The sequence below is a fragment of the Aquarana catesbeiana genome, linkage group LG04 (assembly GCF_042186555.1).
Source record: "Aquarana catesbeiana isolate 2022-GZ linkage group LG04, ASM4218655v1, whole genome shotgun sequence".
NCBI lineage: Eukaryota > Metazoa > Chordata > Amphibia > Anura > Ranidae > Aquarana > Aquarana catesbeiana.
Genome location: NC_133327.1, coordinates 271,179,354 through 271,202,130, shown reverse-complemented (window position 1 = coordinate 271,202,130; position 22,777 = coordinate 271,179,354). Strand labels below are relative to the sequence as shown.

The window sequence follows — 22,777 nt, the reverse complement described above, 5'->3', positions numbered from 1 at the left end:
AACCTATGTGGCAATTTTTGTATTGTCCTATGAACTATTGGAAACAACCTATTTGCCAAAATGTTAGTAAAAATTGTTAGGTCTATGTTTCTGAGGGGGGGATAGAGCAATAACTAGCGCATTGCGTCAGGTCTTTTTCTTCCTTCGGGAGAACCGTGATAATAACCCTGAGGGTATCGGGAGGAGTAAGTGTTGGCCATCATGAATCCAGCTGATTTACAGTATTTTTGACACATACTATAGCTCATCATTGCATTTATACTAATGTTGCTTTCTCTTCTAGGCGACCTATGCAGTCAGCAATGATAAAGGATGGTCTCATGGATTGGCTTGTACAGGAGCTGGAAGACACTGAGCATCTGTCTGACTACACAGTGACATACTCTACGGCCTTGCTTATGAACCTGTGCTTACGTAGTGCAGGTGTGTGTTTGTATATAGTATACCTGTACAATAAATGTGTCACATGATTGTTTATGGACATTACAAAATGTTCAGTGTTTATTAGATATTGTTTCTGTAATGTATTGGGTAATCCTACCAGTTTTTTTTTTTTTGTTTTTTGTTTTTTTTTGTTTTGTTTTTTTATATTTGTCATAAACAGGAAAGAAAGCATGTGCCAAAAATGCAAGCCATGTTCTCAGAGTGCTGTCTGACTTACTTGGTCATGAGAACCATGAGGTATGTGTCTCAGAAAAAAGTTTGTATGTATATTTCTGTGTGTATATACAATATATCTGTCCTATTAGTGAATACAAAAATGTAGATTATTCTAGAGAATAATCAATTGGAGTTCCATCCAATGCTCATAGCTCACAAGACCTAGGACAAAGTGGATGCATGGTTTCACCAGACACAGGAGTAAGGCAAAATCTGCAACAGGGACACAGACAGAAATTAAATATCCAACAGGGGTTATAGCATTCTTATTCTTAAAAAAAAAAAAAAATAACGTTATTTGTCTGTGTTGCTTCATGAGAGACGCCTTCTCTTTCTGTCTGGTTAAAGGTCATCAGGACAGAAAATGAGGGGAAATCTGTCTAGAGGAGCCCTGGATAGCATTAAAACCCAACAGGGCTTTTAACCCTTCCTCGGTATATCCCAAACCAAGAAAAAACACACTTGATGCACACTTTAAAGAGACCCTGACACCACCTCATGTATATTAGTATTTAACTGTCATGTACATGCACTCACAGTAGAACAACTGTGCCTACCATTATGTTTAGTTTCCAATCCTTTTTATTGAAAATATACATTAAAAGAACAGCAAACAAGGCACCACATGAGAAAGTGCTGTTGGTTGTGCACATATGCAGACAGGTGCTTGGATACAGTTGTGCATTAAACATTTCTATGGAGAGTCATTTAGTTGCAGGGTATACACCAATGGGGCCCAAAACGCCACAAGATTGTTAACTAAATTCCCCTAGATATTTCGTCGTCCCCCCCCCCCCCATGTGGCGTGGAATACAGAGGGCGATCCTCACATAACCAAAACTCCTCCTGATAGTTTAGAGGAACTAAGTAAGAGAGAAGGAGATATAGAAAAGAGAGAAAAAGCCATTGTTTAGAAATTTGAGTTGTTTGTGTGCTGCAAACAATCTCAACATATCTGCTCTCCTATGACATTTCCTGGAAACCCTCTTCTCAAACACATGCTTCTGTACTCCCTGCCAGAAATATGAGGACCTGGGAGGCAGTGCAGAGGCATTTTTTTAGATCAGATCTTCTAGCTGCCTTATCAGGTCTATGGCTAGAACTGGGACTTCTCTGTAAAACTGTTATCTTTATTATCTAGTTCACCTTGTGACCAGGAAGAATTTGAAAAGCTTGCCCATCTCTTTCTGTCAGTCTGATATAAAAATCGTAATAAGTATTTCTCAGGTTGTAAACTTGTGCAATTTCTGCTACGATTCTACAGATTCGTCCCTATGTAAATGGAGCCCTCTATAGCATCCTCGCTGTTAACTTTATACGAGAGGAAGCCAGAGCAATGGTAAGATTTCAATAGAAAAGGCTAGGTTCGTTGTTCCTGTTGAATAATTTAGCTCATTGTGCTAGAACAACAAAAGAAGAACAACAAACGCTGTGCTTCCACACCAGTACTCAAATCAAAGGCTTAGCAGAACTGTATGACCCTGGCAAAGAGAAATCATATAGCACTTGAACGTGGTTAGCTCAAATCCTGCATATTTGATATCACCACTTTAATCCACACTTGGAAGATGTAATTTTTGATGAAACATGTAGAACAAAGCCCACGCTCGTGATGCCATTGTGAAATCCAGAAGCTATCTGCATACTCTCTTGGGGATTTTGACTTGTTACAGCACTATGTTTTCTTTCTCGAACATCACGGGACACAGAGCCACAGTAATTACTGATGGGTTATATAGGTATCACTGGTGATTGGACACTGGCACACCCTATCAGGAAGTTCAACCCCCTATATAATCCCTCCCCCTTGCAGGGATACCTCAGTTTTTACGCCAGTGTCTTAGGTGATGGACGTGTAAAGATGTCCTGTGCTGAGCTCCAAAGGGAATATCCTAAGATCCTATACTGGGGCAAGCCAGGCGAACCGGATCCATTCAAAGTGTCTTTTCATGGCCGAATTGAATGGTACCCGGGCCTCGTGTCCGAAGAAACGAGGTTTTACCCGTAATGCTTCTCTTTTTAGAGAGCTGGACCCCGCAGATCAGAAAATGGCTTTAAACTTCCTAATTTCTGGCGAGGTGCTTTACGGTCCCAGAACTGTTGGATCCCCCTACTGATGGGGGCCCCAGTCTCTGACGGTTTTTTCAAACGGAGCCCACCGTGAGAGGTGAAGATTGGGTCTGTGTAAACAGCACCCTGCGGCTGGATAAGGTAAGAGGAGATTCCACAGAATTTTTGAGTTCTAGTGGCTTTTCTCCTTTAAGGTAAATGCATGCTATGCCTATTGTGACCACCGGGGGCTACCAAGAGCACAAACCTACACATGCTGAATGTCTGTCTCAGGTGTTGTAATCGCTGTGTATGTCCCAGCGTATCAAGCAGGCTGCAAGCAGGTAAGGTGGATGGGGGGATTTCTCATGTTTGAATGTTCCCCCCAGGCTAGAGAGGGGCCACAGGGGTCTAGAAAGTGGTTATACCACCCGGGCTCTGTGGCCTAATGGCCACCATCTCTGAAGATAGCCGTTCAGGCAAATCTTGTTACCAGTCTCCCTCCTTCCCCCCCCCCCCCATCCCCAGCCTTTTCTCCAGAGCATGACAGGAGAGTCGGCAGTGCGGGAAGCGCTCGTTTTTTTCAAAACTCGAGGGGGGGGGGGCGGTAGAGGAGGGGGCGGGATGTCAGCACAGAGTGTTTAGACTCCCACTCAGGCCAGCTGCAGGCTATTAAAGGCACTCTGTACAGGTGCACTCAGCCTTCTGAGAGACACAGAGCTGACGGTCGCATGTAAGGTGGGACACAGGCATTCTCCTAGGCAGCATTTACTGAAGTAACACCAGACTGAGCATTGGGTAGCAAGGCTTTTAGCCAGACTACATCGCTCAGCGGACAGTGTTCATTTGTATACCTCACACCTTGTTGCTTTGCACTATGGGTAGAAGAGGTTCAAGCACCCCAGGAACCAGAGACACTAGGGTATCTCGTTCAGGTTCTGAGGGCCCCCTGTCGGCAGCATCCTTCCCCCCTAAGGATGGGCCAGGGACGGCTAGCCAGGGAGAGCCATCGGGGTCAGGGGCTACACCTGCTTCTGGCACTTCAGCCCCTGTATATATTACACAAGAGGTTTTTTCCTCAACCATTAATGGTCTAGAGGAAAGATTAATGGCCGTGATTACGTCTTCACTCAGTGGAAGAAAACGCACTAGGCTTTCCTCTGTTCCCCAAGACCCTCAGACAGAGGAGCTCTGGGATAAAGGAGATGAATCCCTTTCAGAGGATCGGGATGGGATGGATGATTCCTCTTCGGAGGATTCAGGTGGAGAGGGACCCTCTGCGACTTCCCAAGAGGAGAAAGTCTTAGTGCAGATCCTCACTGGATTGGTCCGCTCCACATTTAAGTTGCCCATACCTGAAACTGCTAAAGAATCCTCTTCTGCTTTGGGGTCACTGAAACCTTTCCAAGCAGCACATGCTTTTCCTGTTCATACTTTACTTGAAAAGCTTATTTATTCTGAGTGGGATCCCCCAGACAAACGTTTTTTTCCGCCGAGAAAGTTTTCAACACTTTATCCGATGGAAGAAAAGTTTATTAAAATGTGGGGAATACCAGCTATTGATGCCGCCATTTCCTCCATAAATAATAGCCTGACTTGTCCTGTAGACGATGCTCAGGGATCCTGTAGATAAAAGGATGGAATCCCTATTGAAGGATGTTTTCTCCTTAGCAGGATCAGTGGCCCAACCTGCAATAGCAGCGATTGGAGTCTGTCAATACTTAAGAGACCATGTTAAGCAGGTCATCAAAGTATTACCTGAACAGCAGGCCCAGGGGTTTGCTAACCTTCCAGCGGCCTTATGCTTTGTGGTTGACGCCATTAGAGATTCTATCGTGCAAACCTCCCGTCTTTCACTGGGGTTGGTGCATATACGTAGAATCCTATGGTTGAAAAATTGGTCAGCCGAAGCACCATGTAAGAAGCTACTGGCTGGGTTTCCATTTCGTGGTGCAAGGTTGTTTGGAGAGGACTTGGATAACTATATCAAGAGAATCTCTTGTGGGAAAAGCACTCTCTTACCTGTCAAAAAGAAGAGTAAGCGTCCCTCTTTCAAACGGACTCTTTCCCCAGCGCCGGGGGCTTCAGCCTCCAGGCAGTCTCGACGGCCGCCTCCATCGGGGTCCAGAGACAAGAGTCAACCCCAGGGACAAAAGAAGTCCTGGGGAAAGAAGCCTACTAGGCAAAACACTAAGACCTCTGCATGAGGGGGCGCCCCCGCTCACTCGAGTGGGGGGAAGACTGCGACAGTTCTCAGAGCTCTGGCAGGAGGACTTCCAGGACAGATGGGTAGTCTCCACGGTAACCTTAGGGTACAAGCTGGAGTTTCAGGAATTCCCTTCTCCTCGGTTCCTCAGATCAAATGTTCCCAGAGACCCAGAGAAGAAGCAGTCGCTCCTTCTAGCGTTAGAGCGACTTTTGTCGCAGGAGGTCATTATGATAGTTCCCGCAAAGGACCAGGGATTGGGCTTCTATTCCAACCTTTTTACGGTCCAAAAGCCAAATGGGGATGTCAGGCCCATTTTGGACTTAAGGGATCTGAACCGATTCCTAAGGATTCAATCCTTCCGCATGGAATCAATTCGAACAGTAGTTCCCACCCTGCAGGGAGGAGAATTTCTGGCATCAATAGACATCAGAGATGCATATCTGCATGTGCCCATTTTTCCTGCTCATCAGAAGTTTCTGCGCTTCGAGGTAGGAGGGCGCCATTTCCAGTTTATGGCTCTGCCCTTTGGGATAGCCACTGCACCTCGAGTGTTCACAAAGATCTTGGCTCCTCCTCTGGCCAGATTAAGGGCTCAGGGTATAGCGGTCATAGCATACCTAGACGACCTGCTCTTGATAGACCGGTCGGTAGCCTCTTTGAATGGAAACTTGAGGACCACGGTCAGGTATCTAGAACACCTGGGTTGGATCCTCAACTTAGAAAAGTCTTTCCTAAAACCAGTAAGAAGACTGGAGTATTTAGGTCTGATTATAGATACAAGCCAGGAGAAAATATTTCTACCCCAGGCAAAGATCACTGCTTTGAGAGAGCTGATTCTGACAGTAAGGACCAAGAAGGGTCCCTCAGTCCGCCTTTGTATGAGGCTACTAGGGAAGATGGTGTCTTCATTCGAAGCAGTTCCCTATGCTCAGTTTCACTCAAGAATGCTGCAACACAGTATTCTGTCGACCTGGAACAAGAAGGTTCAGGCATTAGACTTTCCGATGCACCTGTCGCATGCGGTGCGTCAGAGCCTCAATTGGTGGCTCATACCCGAAAACCTGCAGAAGGGGAAATCCTTTCTACCGGTTACCTGGACGGTGGTAACAACAGATGCCAGTCTGTCAGGTTGGGGAGCAGTTCTGGAACAGGCTGCGGTCCAAGGAGTATGGTCCAAGACAGAGAGGACCTTACCCATCAACATTCTGGAGATCCGGGCGATACATCTAGCTCTAAAAGCCTGGACTATCAGGCTACAGGGTTGTCCGGTCAGGATCCAGTCCGACAATGCCACAGCAGTGGCTTATGTCAATCATCAGGGAGGCACCCGGAGCCGAGCTGCTCAAAAAGAGGTGAACCAGATCTTAGTCTGGGCAGAGATGCATGTGCCATGCATATCGGCAGTTTTCATCCCGGGAATAGAGAATTGGCAGGCGGACTATCTAAGTCGCCAGCAGTTACTTCCAGGGGAATGGTCTCTGCATCCCGATGTCTTTTGGGCCATATGCCAAAGATGGGGGGTTCCAGATGTAGATCTCTTTGCATCCCGATTCAACAAAAAGATAGACAGATTTGTGGCAAGGACAAAAGATCCTCTTGCATGCGGGACGGATGCGTTGGTGATCCCGTGGCATCGGTTCTCACTGATTTACGCATTCCCGCCTATTCTGCTACTACCACGACTCCTTCGCAGGATCAGGCAGGAAAGGAAGTCGGTACTTCTGGTGGCCCCCGCTTGGCCCAGAAGGACATGGTATGCAGAAATAGTAAGGATGACGGTAGGTTCCCCGTGGACACTACCGGAACGCCCAGACCTGTTATCTCAAGGTCCAGTGTTCCATCCTGCCTTACAAACACTAAATTTGACGGTTTGGCTATTGAGACCCACGTTCTGAAGAGTCGTGGGCTCTCAGGTCCTGTCATATCTACCTTGATTAATGCAAGGAAGCCAGCTTCCAGGATGATTTATCATAGAGTCTGGAAAGCTTATATAACCTGGTGTGAATCCAGAGGTTGGCATCCCAGGAAATATGTCATAGGTAGAATCCTTGATTTTCTACAGATGGGATTAGAGATGAAGCTGGCCTTGAGTACCATCAAGGGCCAGGTCTCTGCTTTATCAGTATTATTTCAGCGGCCACTTGCTTCGCATTCTTTGGTCCGAAACTTTATGCAGGGGGTGATGCGTCTTAATCCTCCGGTTAAAGCGCCCCTAAACCCCTGGGACTTGAATTTGGTCCTGGCTGTGTTACAGAAACGGCCTTTTGAACCAATAAGTCAGATTCCTTTGGTCTTGTTGACAAGGAAATTAATTTTTCTGGTGGCCATCTCTTCTGCTAGAAGAGTATCAGAATTAGCAGCTCTTTCCTGTAAGGAGCCTTATTTGATTATACACAAGGATAGAGTGGTACTACGCCCTCATCCTAGTTTTTTACCGAAGGTGGTTTCTGATTTTCATTTAAACCAAGACATTGTTCTACCTTCCTTTTTTCCAGATCCCTGTTCTCCGGAAGAGAGATCAGAGATCAAGAGAGACATTCGTTGGATGTAGTAAGAGCAGTTAAGGCCTATCTAGGGGCAACTACTCAGATCCGCAAGACGGATGTTTTGTTTGTGCTGCCAGAGGGTCCCAATAGAGGACAGGCAGCGTCAAAAGCTACCATTTCTAAATGGATTCGACAATTGATCATTCAAGCTTACGGTTTGAAACAGAAGATTCCTCCGTTTCAGATCAGGGCACATTCCACAAGGGCTATTGGTGCTTCTTGGGCAGTGCATCACCGGGCCTCTATGGCTCAAATCTGCAAGGCCGCAACCTGGTCTTCAGTTCATACATTCACCAGATTCTATCAGGTGGATGTGAGAAGGCATGAGGATATCGCCTTTGGGCGTAGTGTGCTGCAGGCAGCAGTACAGGGTCCTCAGGTCTGATTGCACCCTACTTGGTCGTGGTTCCCCCCCTCAGGTAGCATTGCTCTGGGACATCCCATCAGTAATTACTGTGGCTCTGTGTCCCGTGATGTTCGAGAAAGAAAATAGGATTTTTTAAAACAGCTTACCTGTAAAATCCTTTTCTTTCGAAGGACATCACGGGACACAGAGGTCCCACCCCTCTTCTAATACACTATATTGCTTGGCTACAAAACTGAGGTATCCCTGCAAGGGGGAGGGATTATATAGGGGGTTGAACTTCCTGATAGGGTGTGCCAGTGTCCAATCACCAGTGATACCTATATAACCCATCAGTAATTACTGTGGCTCTGTGTCCCGTGATGTCCTTCGAAAGAAAAGGATTTTACAGGTAAGCTGTTTTAAAAAATCCTATTTTTATGCATGTGAGTAGCATTGTTTTAATAAATATTGGTTACCATTGATTTTATACTATGTGGAGCATTTCCATTTTTTTCATGCACATTTCTCTGAGTGGCTGTCGATCTACAGTCAGGTCCATAAATATTGGGACATCGACACAATTCTAATCTTTTTGGCTCTATACATCACCACAATGGATTTGAAATGAAACGAACAAGATGTGCTTTAACTGCAGACTTTCAGCTTTAATTTGAGGGTATTTACATCCAAATCAGGTAAACGGTGTAGGAATTACAACAGTTTGTATATGTGCCTCCCACTTTTTACGGGACCAAAAGTAATGGGACAATTGGCTGCCCAGCTGTTCCATGGCCAGGTGTGTGTTATTCCCTCATTATCCCATTTACAAGGACCAGATAAAAGGTCCAGAGTTCATTTCAAGTGTGCCATTTGCATTTGGACTTTTGGAATCTGTTGCTGTCAACTCTCAATATGAGATCCAAAGAGCTGTCGCTATCGGTGAAACAAGCCATCATTAGGCTGAAAAAACAAAACAACCCCATCAGAGAGATAGCAAAAACATTAGGTGTGGCCAAATCAACTGTTTGGAACATCCTTAAAAAGAAAGAACGCACCAGTGAGCTCAGCAACACCAAAAGACCTGGAAGACCACAGAAAACAACTGTGGTGGATGACCGAAGAATTCTTTCCCTGGTGAAGAAAACATCCTTCTCAACAGTTGGCCAGATCAAGTACATTCTCCAGGAGGTAGGTGTATGTGTGTCAAAGTCAACAATCAAGAGAAGACTGATTGAATACAGAGGGTTCACCACAAGATGTAAACCATTGGTGAGCCTCAAAAACAGGAAGGCCAGATTAGAGTTTGCCAAACAACATCTAAAAAAGCCTTCACAGTTCTGGAACAACATCCTATGGACAGATGAGACCAAGATCAACTTGTACCAGAGTGATGGGAAGAGAAGAGTATGGAGAAGGAAAGGAACTGCTCATGATCCAAAGCATACCACCTCATCAGTGAAGCATGGTGGTGGTAGTGTCATGGTGTAGGCATGTATGGCTGCCAATGGAACTGGTTCTCTTGTATTTATTGATAATGTGTCTGCTGACAAAAGCAGCAGGATGAATTCTGAAGTGTTTCGGGCAATATTATCTGCTCATATTCAGTAAAATGCTTCAGAACTCATTGGACGGCGCTTCACAGTGCAGATGGACAATGACCCAAAGCATACTGTGAAAGCAACCCAAGAGTTTTTTAAGGGAAAGAAGTGGAATGTTATTTAATGGCCAAGTCAATCACCTGACCTGAATCCGATTGAGCATGCATTTCACTTGCTGAAGACAAAACTGAAGGGAAAATGCCCCAAGAACAAGCAGGAACTGAAGACAGTTGCAGTAGAGGCCTGGCAGAGCATCACCAGGGGTGAAACCCAGCGTCTGGTGATGTCTATGCATTCCAGACTTCAGGCTGTAATTGACTGCAAAGGATTTGCAACCAAGTATTAAAAAGTGAAAGTTTGATGGATGATTGTTAATCTGTCCCATTACTTTTGGTCCCTTAAAAAGTGGGAGGCACATATACAAACTGTTGTAATTCCTACACTGTTCAACTGATTTGGATGTAAATACCTTCAAATTAAAGCTGAAAGTCTGCAGTTAAAGCACATCTTGTTCATTTCATTTCAAATCCATTGTGGTGGTGTATAGAGCCAAAAAGATTAGAATTGTGTCGATGTCCCAATATTTATGGACCTTACTGTATATGATGGATTGAAGTGACATCAAACATCTAGAATCTGAGCTAACTACTTTGAAGTGCTATATGACTTCTCATTGTGAGGGCGATACCGTTGCAGTAAGCCTTTTGGTTTGGGCGCTGGTGTGGCAGCATGGAGTGTGTTCTTTTCACTTTGAGGAGTTTTTTTTTTTTTTTTTACACCAAATGAAGATTAATCATCTTTCATTCACAGTGGACTTTTTTTGTTTGCATGGACATTCTATTATAGACACACACACTTTGGACTGTTATCAGTTTTGTTTTTGTTCTATGATCACTGCACTTTAGTTGGGGTTTATTTGATATTACTATTTTGTATCCAGTGATGTGCTAGCTGCTGGTTTAGGGATTTTACCCCTTGGAGCAATCTTTTAGCTTTAAGTGCCTTAGAGGAGCACTTTAATTGTCTCCTTCACTTACAGGGAATGCAGGAAATTCTGAGGTGTTTCATGAAGGAAGGGAACACGGATATGAACCGACAAATTGAGTTTATTATAAGACAGCTCAACTCAGGTTAGTGTACTTGTGCAAACTATTTTTGACTTGTCATGATGTGATCGGATACTTCAATTGCAACTGATCAGGCCTGTCTCTGCTTGCTTGCTAAAATCAGTTTTTAAAACGTTGTTGAGCAGGTATAAAATGTCTAACTGGTTTCACTGAGACACGGTGAGAAATTCATCAGATTCCATTATGGTTGCATTGATCAAAGGACAGTAATCTTTTTATTAGGAGAGATGCAGATAAAAATATTGAAGGTTGACTCTTGGCTACCACTTGCTCAGACTGATGAAATTATGATGAAAGAAATGCAGAAGCAACAATAAAAACTGCTTGATATTCATTAATCTCACTAAGCTGATCTATAAAGTGAACTTGTTGTTTACTGTATATGCATGCTTAAAGGACAACTTCACTTTTAGGCCTCATGTACACTGCTGCTGGTAAACGGACGTTTAGGAACAGTTGGGCATTTTTTTCAACTGCTCCTGAACCCTCCTCTGTTATCTTATCAGCACATGTACACAGGGTCGTTTCTAGGCAGTTGTGTTTAGAGGCTTTTTTTGGAACCCAAATAAATGCGTTCAGAAGCTGTGTTTAAAGGCATTTTAAATGCCAAACGCAGCAACTCGCGTTTAGCAGCGTTTCATTTACAGGTGTTTTTCATTTTTGGCTATTTTTAAAAAAATTAAAATTTTGTTTTTTCAATTGCTTCTGGACGCAAACGCAGCCAAACGGCTGTTTTTAGACGCCTGTTTCTAGCTGTCAAGTTAAGTCTTTCAGGAGAGGCTGAACAACGTCCTTTGTACATGAAGCCTTAGTGAAGTAGTTCTTTAAAGCTCCCTTCCACTCCCTTTAGTAAAAGCCATTTAACAGAATACAACATTCAGACTCATTCTGCAGACCCTCAGTGTGCGCTCCTGCTGTACACTGCACGGCCGTTGATTGAAAGTAGTCCTGGCTTGGACCCTGTGCCTTCTGTGTATGCATGCTTATGCCTTATTCATCCCTGTTGTTACATTAATAGTTCTTTGGATGGCTGTGTCAAGCATGACAACCAGGACCACACAATAAAGATCCATGTAACTGACTGATAGAGTAACCCTTAGGGACAATTACTTCTAACTTGGAGAGGGGGGGCTGTAAAGAGCAACTTCACTTTTAACTTCGGTTAAAAATAAAGTTGTCCTTTAACATGAATTAATAGGATACAAGTCAGCATGACCAAAATATGGCATTAAAGGATAAGTTCACCTTTTGAAACATGTTACAAATCAGGGGCGGATCCAGAGTCTAGTCTCGGGAGGGGCACTGCCAGAAAATATGTTTTTTTGTGGGCAATTTATCGGGGTAATGGCTGGTGTTGGCGCTTTCATCATCACGGCACCATGGTTGTTATGGTGTCAGGATGATTGAAGCGCATTATTTCTATTATTACATTTAACATAAAATGAAATGGTTCAACTCACCATAATGCAGAATCAGTGGGAGCCCCGAGTGTATCACTTTTTACGTCGACCTGCCTTCAGATGCAGCTTATCACTTGCCACGTCCCTGCCACAAGCTGCGGATTGTCACTTGCCTGCCGCCAGATGCTGATTGTCACTTGCCACGTCACCTGCCACATGTTGTTGATTGTCACTTGCACATGGGGCACATTCAGGGCACATCAGGCACATGGGGTACATCAGGGAACATCAGGGCACATGGGGTACATCAGGGCACATTCAGGGCACATGGGGTACATCAGGGCACATGGGGTACATCAGGGCACATTCAGGGCACATGGGGTACATCAGGGCACATTCAGGGCACATGGGGTACAATCAGGGCACATGGGATAAATTCAGGGCACATGGGGTACATTCAGGGCACATGGGGTACAATCAGGGCACATGGGATAAATTCAGGGCACATTCAGGGCACATCAGGCACATGGGGTACATCAGGGCACATCAGGCACATTCAGGGCACATGGGGTACATCAGGGCACATCAGGGCACATGGGGTACATCAGGGCACATGGGGTACATTCAGGGCACATGGGGTACAATCAGGGCACATGGGATAAATTCAGGGCACATTCAGGGCTCATAGGGTACAATAAGGGCACAGCGTTTACTTGTTTTCTTCATATGCATAGTAGCGCAGGCAGCCTCTGTAGTAAGTTCTCTCTCATGTCACACTGCTGCTGCTCCCCCCGGCGGCACCTCCTCCTCCTCTCTTCTTGTCCATCCTAGATGATGTCACAAGCAACATCTCTGGACTGGCCAGGTTCTCCGCTCACCTGCGGACCGGACCGCCCCCTCTCTCTATATCTGTCCTGCTGCTCCTGAACGCCCGCAGACTCACCTGTCAACCCCCCCTCACTTATCCGCCGACCTGCCGCTCAGGCTCTCTCTCGCCTGCCGACCCCCACTGAATGGCCCGCACGCTCGTTAACCCGCACACTCGTCCTCCGGCTCCCACCCGCTCACTCATTCACTGACTGGCCTGCCAATCATGAATTTCTCGGAGGGGGCAATTGCCCTGTTGCCCCCCCCCCCCCCCGGATCCGCCCCTGTTACAAATGCACTGGCCCCCGCACCCCCTCCCCGCACATGTCCAGGGAGTGGACAGTGTCAATGTTTTATTTTATTTTTTATTATTTAATTTAAACTTTTAGCTATTTATTATTCTCTTTTTTTATATTTTATTTTATTTATCAGACTTGTTGGGGGGGAGGGGCTTTGGTGAGAGATCAGGGGTCTAAACAGACCCCTGATATCTCCCCTTTGAGAAAGGGAGAAGGACTGAGGACATAGATTCCCCAGTCCCTTTCTCTGCAGCCTCAGCTGCACTGGTGATGAATGGACAGGAGACAGAGGCTCCTCTCCATTTATAAACTGAGACATCGTTTATGATGCTCAGTTATGAATGGACAGAGTCAGAGTCAGGAGGCGGTAAATGACATATATAGCAACTCCTTCCACCGCTCTCCATCCTGACAGATCTGGGGGGGGGGGGGGGGGGGGGGCAAGGAGGAGACGGAGAGAGGGAGGACCCGGGATGCCAGAGGAACACACAGGAGACAGTCAGCACCGATCCCCCTGTATAGCCTTTCAATAAAGCAGCTGACAGCTGCGGGAGGGAGAGGGGGAGAAGCGGATGTCAGCTACTTTATTGAACGGCTGTACAGGGGGATTGGTGCTTGTAACTGCCCCAGCCACTGCACCGATCACCTGTTAGGCTGCCCGCTACACTGAGGATGCATGGCCCAATACAACAGGTATCGGATTAAGCATCTGAGTTTTTGCATGAGTACTGATACTTGTGCAAATGCTTGGTATCGGCATCGATGCTAGTATTGGTACAACCCTATATGCAGTGTTCATCAATATAATGTCAGCGGTTATGCTTAAGTGACTATACTGGTCTACTGTAAAAATTGTCATTCCAGAGTGCTTTTTTTTTTTTTTTCCAAATAACGTTTCATTCAAAGTTTTTTATAGTTTTACAAAGAAATAAAAAACTAAACAGATCTCAGCACAGTAGCAGTCGTACATTCTCTCGTTGTAAAAATATTAATCTTAAAATATTAATATTAAGCATCTTTACATAGTTGGCAATATAACCAGAGGTAAATAATACATTGAAATCAAGAAGGGGGTATCCGTAAGACCCCATTCACACTGAGGCGCTTTTGCGCTAAAGCTTCTGAAAACTGGTTCCCATTCATTTCAATGGATGCTTTCACACTGCGGCGGTGCGCTGGCAGGACGCTGGAAACCGTCCTGCAAGCGGCATCTTTGGGGCATGTTTGGAGCTCTTAAAAAAAAAAAAAAAAAAAGCCTCAAAAACACCCCGTCCATTAAAATGAATGGGAAATGCACCGCTTGCCCTGCAAAAGCACCACAAAAGCACTGCAAAAAGACCCATTTTATAGACAGTTTTCGGGCGCCTCAGTGTGAAAGGGGTCTAACCCTGATACCAATGTATCATTAGGAGGAGCAACAAATTTGCACCCAATCAGTTAACATTGTAGAATCTGCAAGGACACTAAGACCAAGGGGGCTAAACCTGGAATCTGCAGTCATGGGTCCCATAATCCAACCCTGATACCAATGTATCATTAGGAGGAGCAACAAATTTGCACCCATTATTCAGCACAAATAACAAACAAGGGAGCCGTAGCACTGCTAAGCCCATAGCCGAAAAAAAAAAAACATCACTCAAAGAACGTGCCTAACCAACAAAGATCTCCTGTGGTTGTGGGTGTAATAATTGTTATCATCCCTTGTAAATTATAACAACATGGATCCTCATTTTTTGGGATTTTTAAGGCAATTCAGACATTATTAAAAAGATATTTTTTATTTCAACACTATATATATATATATATATATATATATATATATATATATATATATATATATAAAATGTTGGGTATATTGGGATGCATTATGATTTCATATATTGTAGATGCATTAAAGTGGTATTCCCCAGCTACTTGCCTATATGGATTCCATCATAGATGGGGATTTGTGGATAGTTATCTGTGGGCTGGGGTATTGAACTAGCTTCAAAATATGGGATGAAAATAATTTCTTCCTCAGGGATTTTTTACCACTTATACTCTATTCCTGGCTCTAGCGTACCACTAACCCTGCAAAAGCGCCGCTAAAAAGCTGCAAAAGTGCTTCAGAAGCACTGCAAAAAGGCCCAACATTTTATGGACAGTTTTCAAGCCACTCAGTGTGAAAGGGGTCTAACCCTGATACCCATGTATCCATGTATGTAGATCTATAAAAAATGAATAAATGTGTCTTTAGGTAGCGGATCTGCTGCAGTCATAAATTCCCCAACCAATAATGTGAGGTGAACAATATTACAGTAAAAAGGGTAACTGCGCTAACTCTAAATAGTATACATATCTTACCACTTAACTAAAGCAGTGAATAGTATTTATCAATAATTCATTAATAATCATAAAATCAATCAAGTGAAAATTTAGTGAACTACAATAATATAGAGAAAATCATTTTTTCTTAATATAAATGAAAATTGTGTGTTTAACAAAAGGACAGTCCCAGTATTCCTCTTCAAGAACTGGTTATCCAAATCCCACGTGCACAACTCCACATCCGTGCTTGGAAAACTTTCACCAATTCGTGAAACGCCACCACCTTCTAAAATGAACACTCACCAGAAACAAAACATAAAGACGCCTTTGGTTTATGTCTGGGTTAACCACTCCACTCATATGAATATATCTGAAGCTTTCCAAACGGTATGCCAGTAATCACTATATGCATATCCACATTGATCTCGGGATCTCATAGAAGGCAAATAGCCATCATTGCGCAACATATTATGCTTTATCCCATCAATAAAATTGGTGTAAAGAAATTTTCACTCACAAATATAGTGCCTATAGACCGGCACTGAGTCTTTCCAGCGATACTTTTAGGGCTAACAAGTGACGTTGGCGTTACCCAGAAGCCTCTACACGTTTTGCATCCAATCATGCTTCCTTAGGAAGCCTGAGCATGATTGTATGCTTTCTCAGCAAGCCTGAGCACGATTGGATGCCAAACGCATAGAGGCTTCTGGGTAATTCCGACGTCACTTCCTGCCCCAACCCACACCATATCAAGGCTTGGACCGCATGCCAACCCCGGGAGATGGAATGGCGCTTCTTAGCCCTAAAAGTATTGGTAGAAACTCGGTGCCAGTCTATAGGCACTATATACGTGAGTGAAATTTTTTTTACACCTATTTTATTGATGGAATAAAGCATAATATGTTGTGCAATGATGGCTGCTTTCTATGAGATCCTGCGATCAATGTGGAGATGTATGGAGTGATTACTGGCATACCGTTTGGAAAGCTTCAAATATATTCATATGAATGGAGTGGTTAACCCAGACATAAACCAAAGGCATCTTTATATTTTGTTTCTGGTGAGTGTTATTTTAGAAGGTGGTGGTGTTTCACGAATTGGTGAACATTTTCCCATACTCGATTCTTAGCTAGAGCCAAGAATCGAGTATGATGAGTGGTAAAAAATCCTGAGATAGAAATTATTTTCATCCCATATTTTGAAACTCGTTCGATACCCCAGCCTATGGATAACTATCCACGAACTCCCCATCTATGATGGAATTCATATAAGCAAGTAGCTAGGGAATACCACTTTAATGTATCTACAATATATGAAATCATAATGCATCCCAATATACCTAATTGTTGAAAATTTGTTATATGCTGTAAAAATATTTTTTGGGATCTTCAAAAATTGCTTATTGTTTTTATGTTTTGTCTTTTAATGTGATGAAATAAAAAATATATTTTTAATAATGCCTGAATTGCCTTAAAAAGCCCAAAAAATGAGGATACAGGTTGTTATAACATAACGCTAGTAGTGCACCAGTTTGGGGTACTGCCAAGGCATGTGTAGGAGATCTGCAGGGGATCCTACACATCTGGGACAGTCTAGACACTCTCTATGGCTCCATTAATGTAATTTACACAGCGTTCTATACACCGTATGCTTAACAAAGAGTTGTGACAAATGTGACGGTGAATGGGACACTAGTGGGACCTGTTCCAGAATAGACTGCCAAATCTCTCCATTTAAGGTAGCTATATCTGTAGCCCTCCCTCTCTTGCTGGGAAACTGTATTCTACCCAAGGAACTAGTCCATAAAGATCTATAAAGGGTGGAAATGAGGCCCTTTTTGTCCATAGTGATAGCTAACTGATCCATAAGTGGAGTGTTAACCTGACAAAGAATTCCCCCGCTTAGCTTGGATCAAAAGGGCATGACAGAGTTGGAGGAACGGGAAGAATCTGCAAGAGGGGATATATCGAATTTGCGCTGCACATCCTGAAATGATTTCAGATGGTCATTGTTAAGTAACTGGTAAAGGAAGTGGGCACCCCTGGAGTGCCAGCAATCAAAGCTCTGCAGTTTATCCAAATTAAAACTATTTTGTGTAAAATAACCAAAAAATAAATTTTTGGCAAATTAGTCAGTTTTTTTTTGCATGCTGACAATGATAAATTCCTCTCGAAAGCTTAATTTCAGGTTAATCGGATAATGTCTAAATACTGTAGAAGAATCTTGTGTATTCTTGATTGAATTTTGATGTGCCTTCTAAATATGTGAGTAATCCAGTGTGACACTTGTGCCTCTGTGCAGGCCCTTCATGTAATAAAGACCGATCACTGCAGTTCTCTTGTATAGGGTATCTAGTCTTGTCTCCTCCCCCCCTCCTGTACTTTTCTGCAGGGAGCCTGTAGGGGATGAGCGTTGGGTCTCTTCCACAGCTCTGCTCGCTGCACAAGCTATGTGCAGCTCAGTGATGATGACACTGCTATTTGTATATGATAATATCTGAGTTTGTAAAGGTGATGGGTGCACGCAAGGTGATTTTTATAGCCTCTGTGACCATTAAGGGATATATTTAAATCAGAGGCCCAGGGTTCAGCTTTGATGCCAAAACTAGCTGTTGGAGTGCATGTTGGTTCAGAAGCTTTTTATATTGTCTGCCTACAGCTATTTTTTTTCCAAAAATACTATGAACAGTGGTATTTAATCTGTTTCCTTCTTTGTGGCAATGACCAGGCTACATTTCTGTTAAAGTCAGATTTTTAGATATAATTTCATAGAAAAGTCTCCCTTATTACATTACCTGAAAGAAGAACTGCAACCAATCAGTCATTGATAACTTTGACTGATAAGGATCTAAACTATTTTCATTAAAAAACTCATCAGTAGCCTGTATACACTGTACTTCTCTGAAAAAAAGGTTGCTTATTTTCTGTTTTCTTTTTGTATTAGAAGAGACGTTTGATGAAGCGACAGAATCTGATGATGAGGAAGAAGCAGATGATGAGGAGGTGAGCTTTCCAGAACATTATCACACATACAAACTAGTCAAAAATGCAGCTGCATTTGTGTGGTGTCATCAGGAACCTTTATTAAATGTCCAGATAACTGTGACTCACTGCTGTGGCAACAGGAACATTTATAGAGTAATGGTTTGCTCATGAACTGAATAGGTTGGAAAAACAAAAGTATATTACCGTGGTTATTAAGTTTTCAAAGTCTCAATTCAAGGTACTGTTCCATGACTGCAGGTCAAGCAAAGTTTAATGACTTTTGTATGTGTTTCGGATTGGATACCCAGCCTGTCTCATCAGATAATAGAACGTCCATGAACTGTTTATCCTAAACTGCAGTGCCATGTTCCATTTGTATGATGGAACTTGGTTCTGTAGATGCAGGTGGCGTTGCAGACACATGTTTTTACACATGTATTGGTCAGAAATGTTGAGCTGCCACATACAGGGGGATGATTTACCAAAACTGGAGACTGCAAAATCTGGTGCAGCTCTGCATGGTAGCCAACCAGCTTCTAAAATTAGCTTTGTTCAATTAAGCTTTGACAAAAAGAACCTGGAAGTTGATTAGTTTCTATGCAGAGCTGCACCAGATTTTGCTCTCCAGTTTTAGTAAATCAACCCCATTGTGTTTTTTCTTTAGAGCCAAGTGTTTAATGATATGTTAATTCTGTATGTTTCTGTTGGTAAACAATGATTGGTTGTTATAGAGCATACAGTATGGTCATATCACATCTGTGACCCATTGAGCTATGCTTGTGATCTAATTTCTAGTTTATAGAATATTTGCAGCACAGTAGTAAATAAAATTGGTGTAGCACTAAGGCGGCTCTGTTGTTTTGCTCTCGCCAGTGGTAAAGTATTTCTATGCAGTATTTTACATGTAACTGACTACAGAAATATCATATGTTAAATAATTTATTCTTAAACAATAAATAACTAAAGAAAATATATGCAAAAGCATTACATCGATCTTGAGGTGAATTGCTTCTGATCTTACATCTATACCCGAAGACGAATTCTGATGGGCTGACCATTAAATACGATCCATTCCCCTGCTTACATATGCATGCTTACTTCCTACTTAGATGAATGTACCCTGAACTATGCATCCTTTTTATGTCTGCAGACAGTATGGAAAAGAGCCAAATCAGTCAAAAACCTGTTGGTTAGAGTGGGATTATGTTATGGATAATGTACCCCTGCTAAAAAAAAATTATATGGATATTTGATTACAATGAGGAACTGCATAATCTACATAAATGAACAAAACCATAGGCCTCGTGCACTTAATCATGGGACTCTGAGATGAATCCTAATGTCTTTTATCATTTATTGCATACAGTATTTTATCCTTTCATAGAACACTAAAACCAAGTCATATACATACTGCCAGTTGTACCTTTCATATGAAAAACTAACCAAAGTATAGGGTGCTTTCTGTTTCAGCGGGCATGGCTTTACCTGAGTGTTATTTAGATCATAATGCCATCCACCTGCCTTTCCACCTAGGCCAATTAGGGAAAGCCTTGTCCTTTTTTATTTAAAAAGAAATACTCTCTTTATTTAGCACACAGAGGGAAAATCACTGGTGCACCCACCAGAAAACATCACCTGTTCCTGTATGTAGCATAGACTACAACAGTAACTTACATATTCACTATTGGCCATTTAGAGGTGGTTACTGGATAATCAATTTCAGCGAAGGTGACCCAAAGTCAGTGTCCAAAGTAGTCTAATTCCTTGAGTTCTTCTTTAAAGTAAATCGCCTGCTGTGATTAGAGGGTCAAATGCAGCATGCTTTCTAGTGCATTCACCTTGCCTTTGAAATCAATTAGAAATGCTTTGGAGTTCATTTACAGATACTTCAGACTTTCATTTGACCTCCTAAGCTGCTTTTGCATTTCTGTTAATTTGTAAGGAGAGAAAAGCAGTTCTGACGCAAACAAAAACCCATGTACACAAGTAAATTCTTAAAGGGGTTGTAAAGGTTCGTGTTTTTTCACCTTAATGCATCCTATGCATTAAGGTGAAAAAACACCTGGAGTCTTGTGCTTCTTCTCGTTCGTTTCAGCTCCGAATTCAGCCAAAAATTCTGACTAAAATCAGACCTGAACCGGTGAACAGATACGCCCCAGACCCCTGTTGTGAGCTGCTCCATGCTGCAGTGTAAACCCAGCCTCAAAGTGAAAGTAAAAGTCCCTAGAAAAGTATCAGAGGAGAAATCTCCCAATGGAGACAATAGTTCTGGTGACCTGGGGGGCCCCAAGGCATTCCCTTAATTTGAAGGGATTTCCTCTCACTTCCTGTTTGGCCTATGGGACAGGAAGTGAGGGGAAATTTTCACAATGGGACACGGATGGCAAAAAAAATATCTGACAGGTTATAACCCTCTCTTGCTGTATCCAAAATGTAAAAAAAAGTTTGTCTATAGTTCTACTTTAAAAATGACAAGCAAACCACTCTTCACTGCAGAAGAGTATGCATTTTGCAGTAACAAACACTTACCTGCCTGCTCGCATATTGAGTGCACACTGTGATGCGAATGCGCAACTCGGCATGTATTCTCAGCACACTCTGGCTGTGCCGGATGGATGGACTCCCGTGCACATGCATGGTATAACGTCATTCTGCCACTGGCCAGTCAACAGGCTGAAAATCCGGCACCCGGAAATAGCTGGGTGGAAGGATGACAGTGGACATTGAGGGATTTAACTACTGCATTACTGGAATGAGGAGGGGAGTATTTCTCTGAATTTAGTTCTGCTTTAAGCCTCAAGTAAGACTAAAAAGCAAGCATCTAGTCTACAGCGTGCACCAATAAAGATGCCCATTGCTAGTATAGACCTAGTGTAACAGAAAGTTGGTAAGAGTGCAACTAGGACATTATAGGATTAGTGTGTTTTAAAGTATGGGTGCGTTGATTTCTGGGCCTACACAACCACTCACACATCCTAGGCATAGACCTCAGCTCCCTACGAAGCCAAGTAGATATCCAGGAGATCTAACTAGATTAAGCCACTAAATTCTGATCATCTACCATGGAGTCAGTCCACAGGTGCCAAACTTTTTCAAATTTCATGGGACATCCTCAGGATCCTTTTGATTTGTTAAACATACACTGTGTGTTGGCTGTTTTTGTTAAGTTGGATTAAAATCCTAATGATGTTCTAAATGTTTTCCATTTCCATTCCATTGATTTTCTTTTTTTTTTGTCTATGCGGCTGAAATGTTTCAAGCACCTGTAACTGCTTTCTTTTCAGTTTGACTTCAGGAACTGGTAATGACACTGAGACGGAGAACCCACATGTATATTGTCTTGGGAACTCATGGGATCAAGGGATTTTGCAAACATTGCTAAAAAGATTTTTTCAATACAAATATTGCTAGATGACATAAATCACGCCACCATTTACACCAAGGTAAGTAACCTGAATGGTTGCAAGGAGTGTCCAAGACATAACAACTAGCAGTATTCCATCATTGGTGTAGCGTGATGTGGCTCATCGCGCTACACCAATCTGCACCAAACCTGATGGAATACTGCTAATCGTTATGTCTTGGATGCTCTTGCAACCCTTCAGGATACTTACCTTGGTGTAAATGGTGGTGTGATTTATGTCATCTAGGCAATATTTGTATTAAAATCTTTTTAGCATTGTTTGTCTATTCTCCTTTTAAAAAATTATTTTTGTAATGAAGATGTTAAAAAAAAATTCTCTTATCATGTATATCTTAGTGCCTACAAAGTCTGTGTTTAATGTTTTCAAATAGTACCGTATATACGTGAGTATAAGCCATCCCGAATATAAGCCGAAGCACCTAATTTTACCACAAAAAACTGGGAAAACGTTTTGACCCGAGTATAAGCCTAGGGTGGGAAATGCAGCAGCTACTGGGTTAACAATGCCCATTTGAAGCCTCACTGTGCCCATCTATAGCCTTACTGTGCCCAACTGTATCATCATTGCCCATCTGCAGCCTCGCTGTGCCCATCTGCAGCTGTACCTTTGATAACCAAAACAGGGGGTGTCTTCTGCTGTGTCATGCAGTCTGTTTGGCAGCCCTCCACTGTAACAAAGCCTCGCCTCCTCCTCGTCCGTGATAGATGGAACACTGATACAGTTTCCCAGCATTGTATCAGTGGTCCGTCTATCACGGAGGAGGCGGGGCTTTGTTACAATGGATGGCCGCCGAAAAGACTGCATGACACAGCGGGAGACACCCGCTGTTTTAGTTATCAAAGGTACAGCTGCAGATGGGCACAGTGAGGCGGCACCCTCACTCAAGACCCTCACTCAAGTATGAGCCGAGGGGGGGTTTTCAGTCTAAAAAATGTGCTAAAAAACTCAGCTTGTACTCGA

At 43.1% G+C, this 22,777-nt stretch overlaps 1 protein-coding gene across 3 annotated transcripts in view; it reads left to right on the top strand.

The window, feature by feature from the left end:
- ARMC9 (armadillo repeat containing 9) overlaps positions 1-22,777 on the top strand; it is a 233,330-nt gene that overhangs the window by 184,251 nt on the left and 26,302 nt on the right. For all 3 annotated transcript variants that reach the window (XM_073626513.1, XM_073626514.1, XM_073626512.1), the window contains 5 exons: positions 284-423; positions 605-681; positions 1,925-1,999; positions 10,448-10,538; positions 18,352-18,410. In XM_073626513.1, coding sequence (XP_073482614.1) covers positions 284-423; positions 605-681; positions 1,925-1,999; positions 10,448-10,538; positions 18,352-18,410 — 442 coding nt within the window. The remainder of the gene's footprint in view (positions 1-283; positions 424-604; positions 682-1,924; positions 2,000-10,447; positions 10,539-18,351; positions 18,411-22,777) is intronic.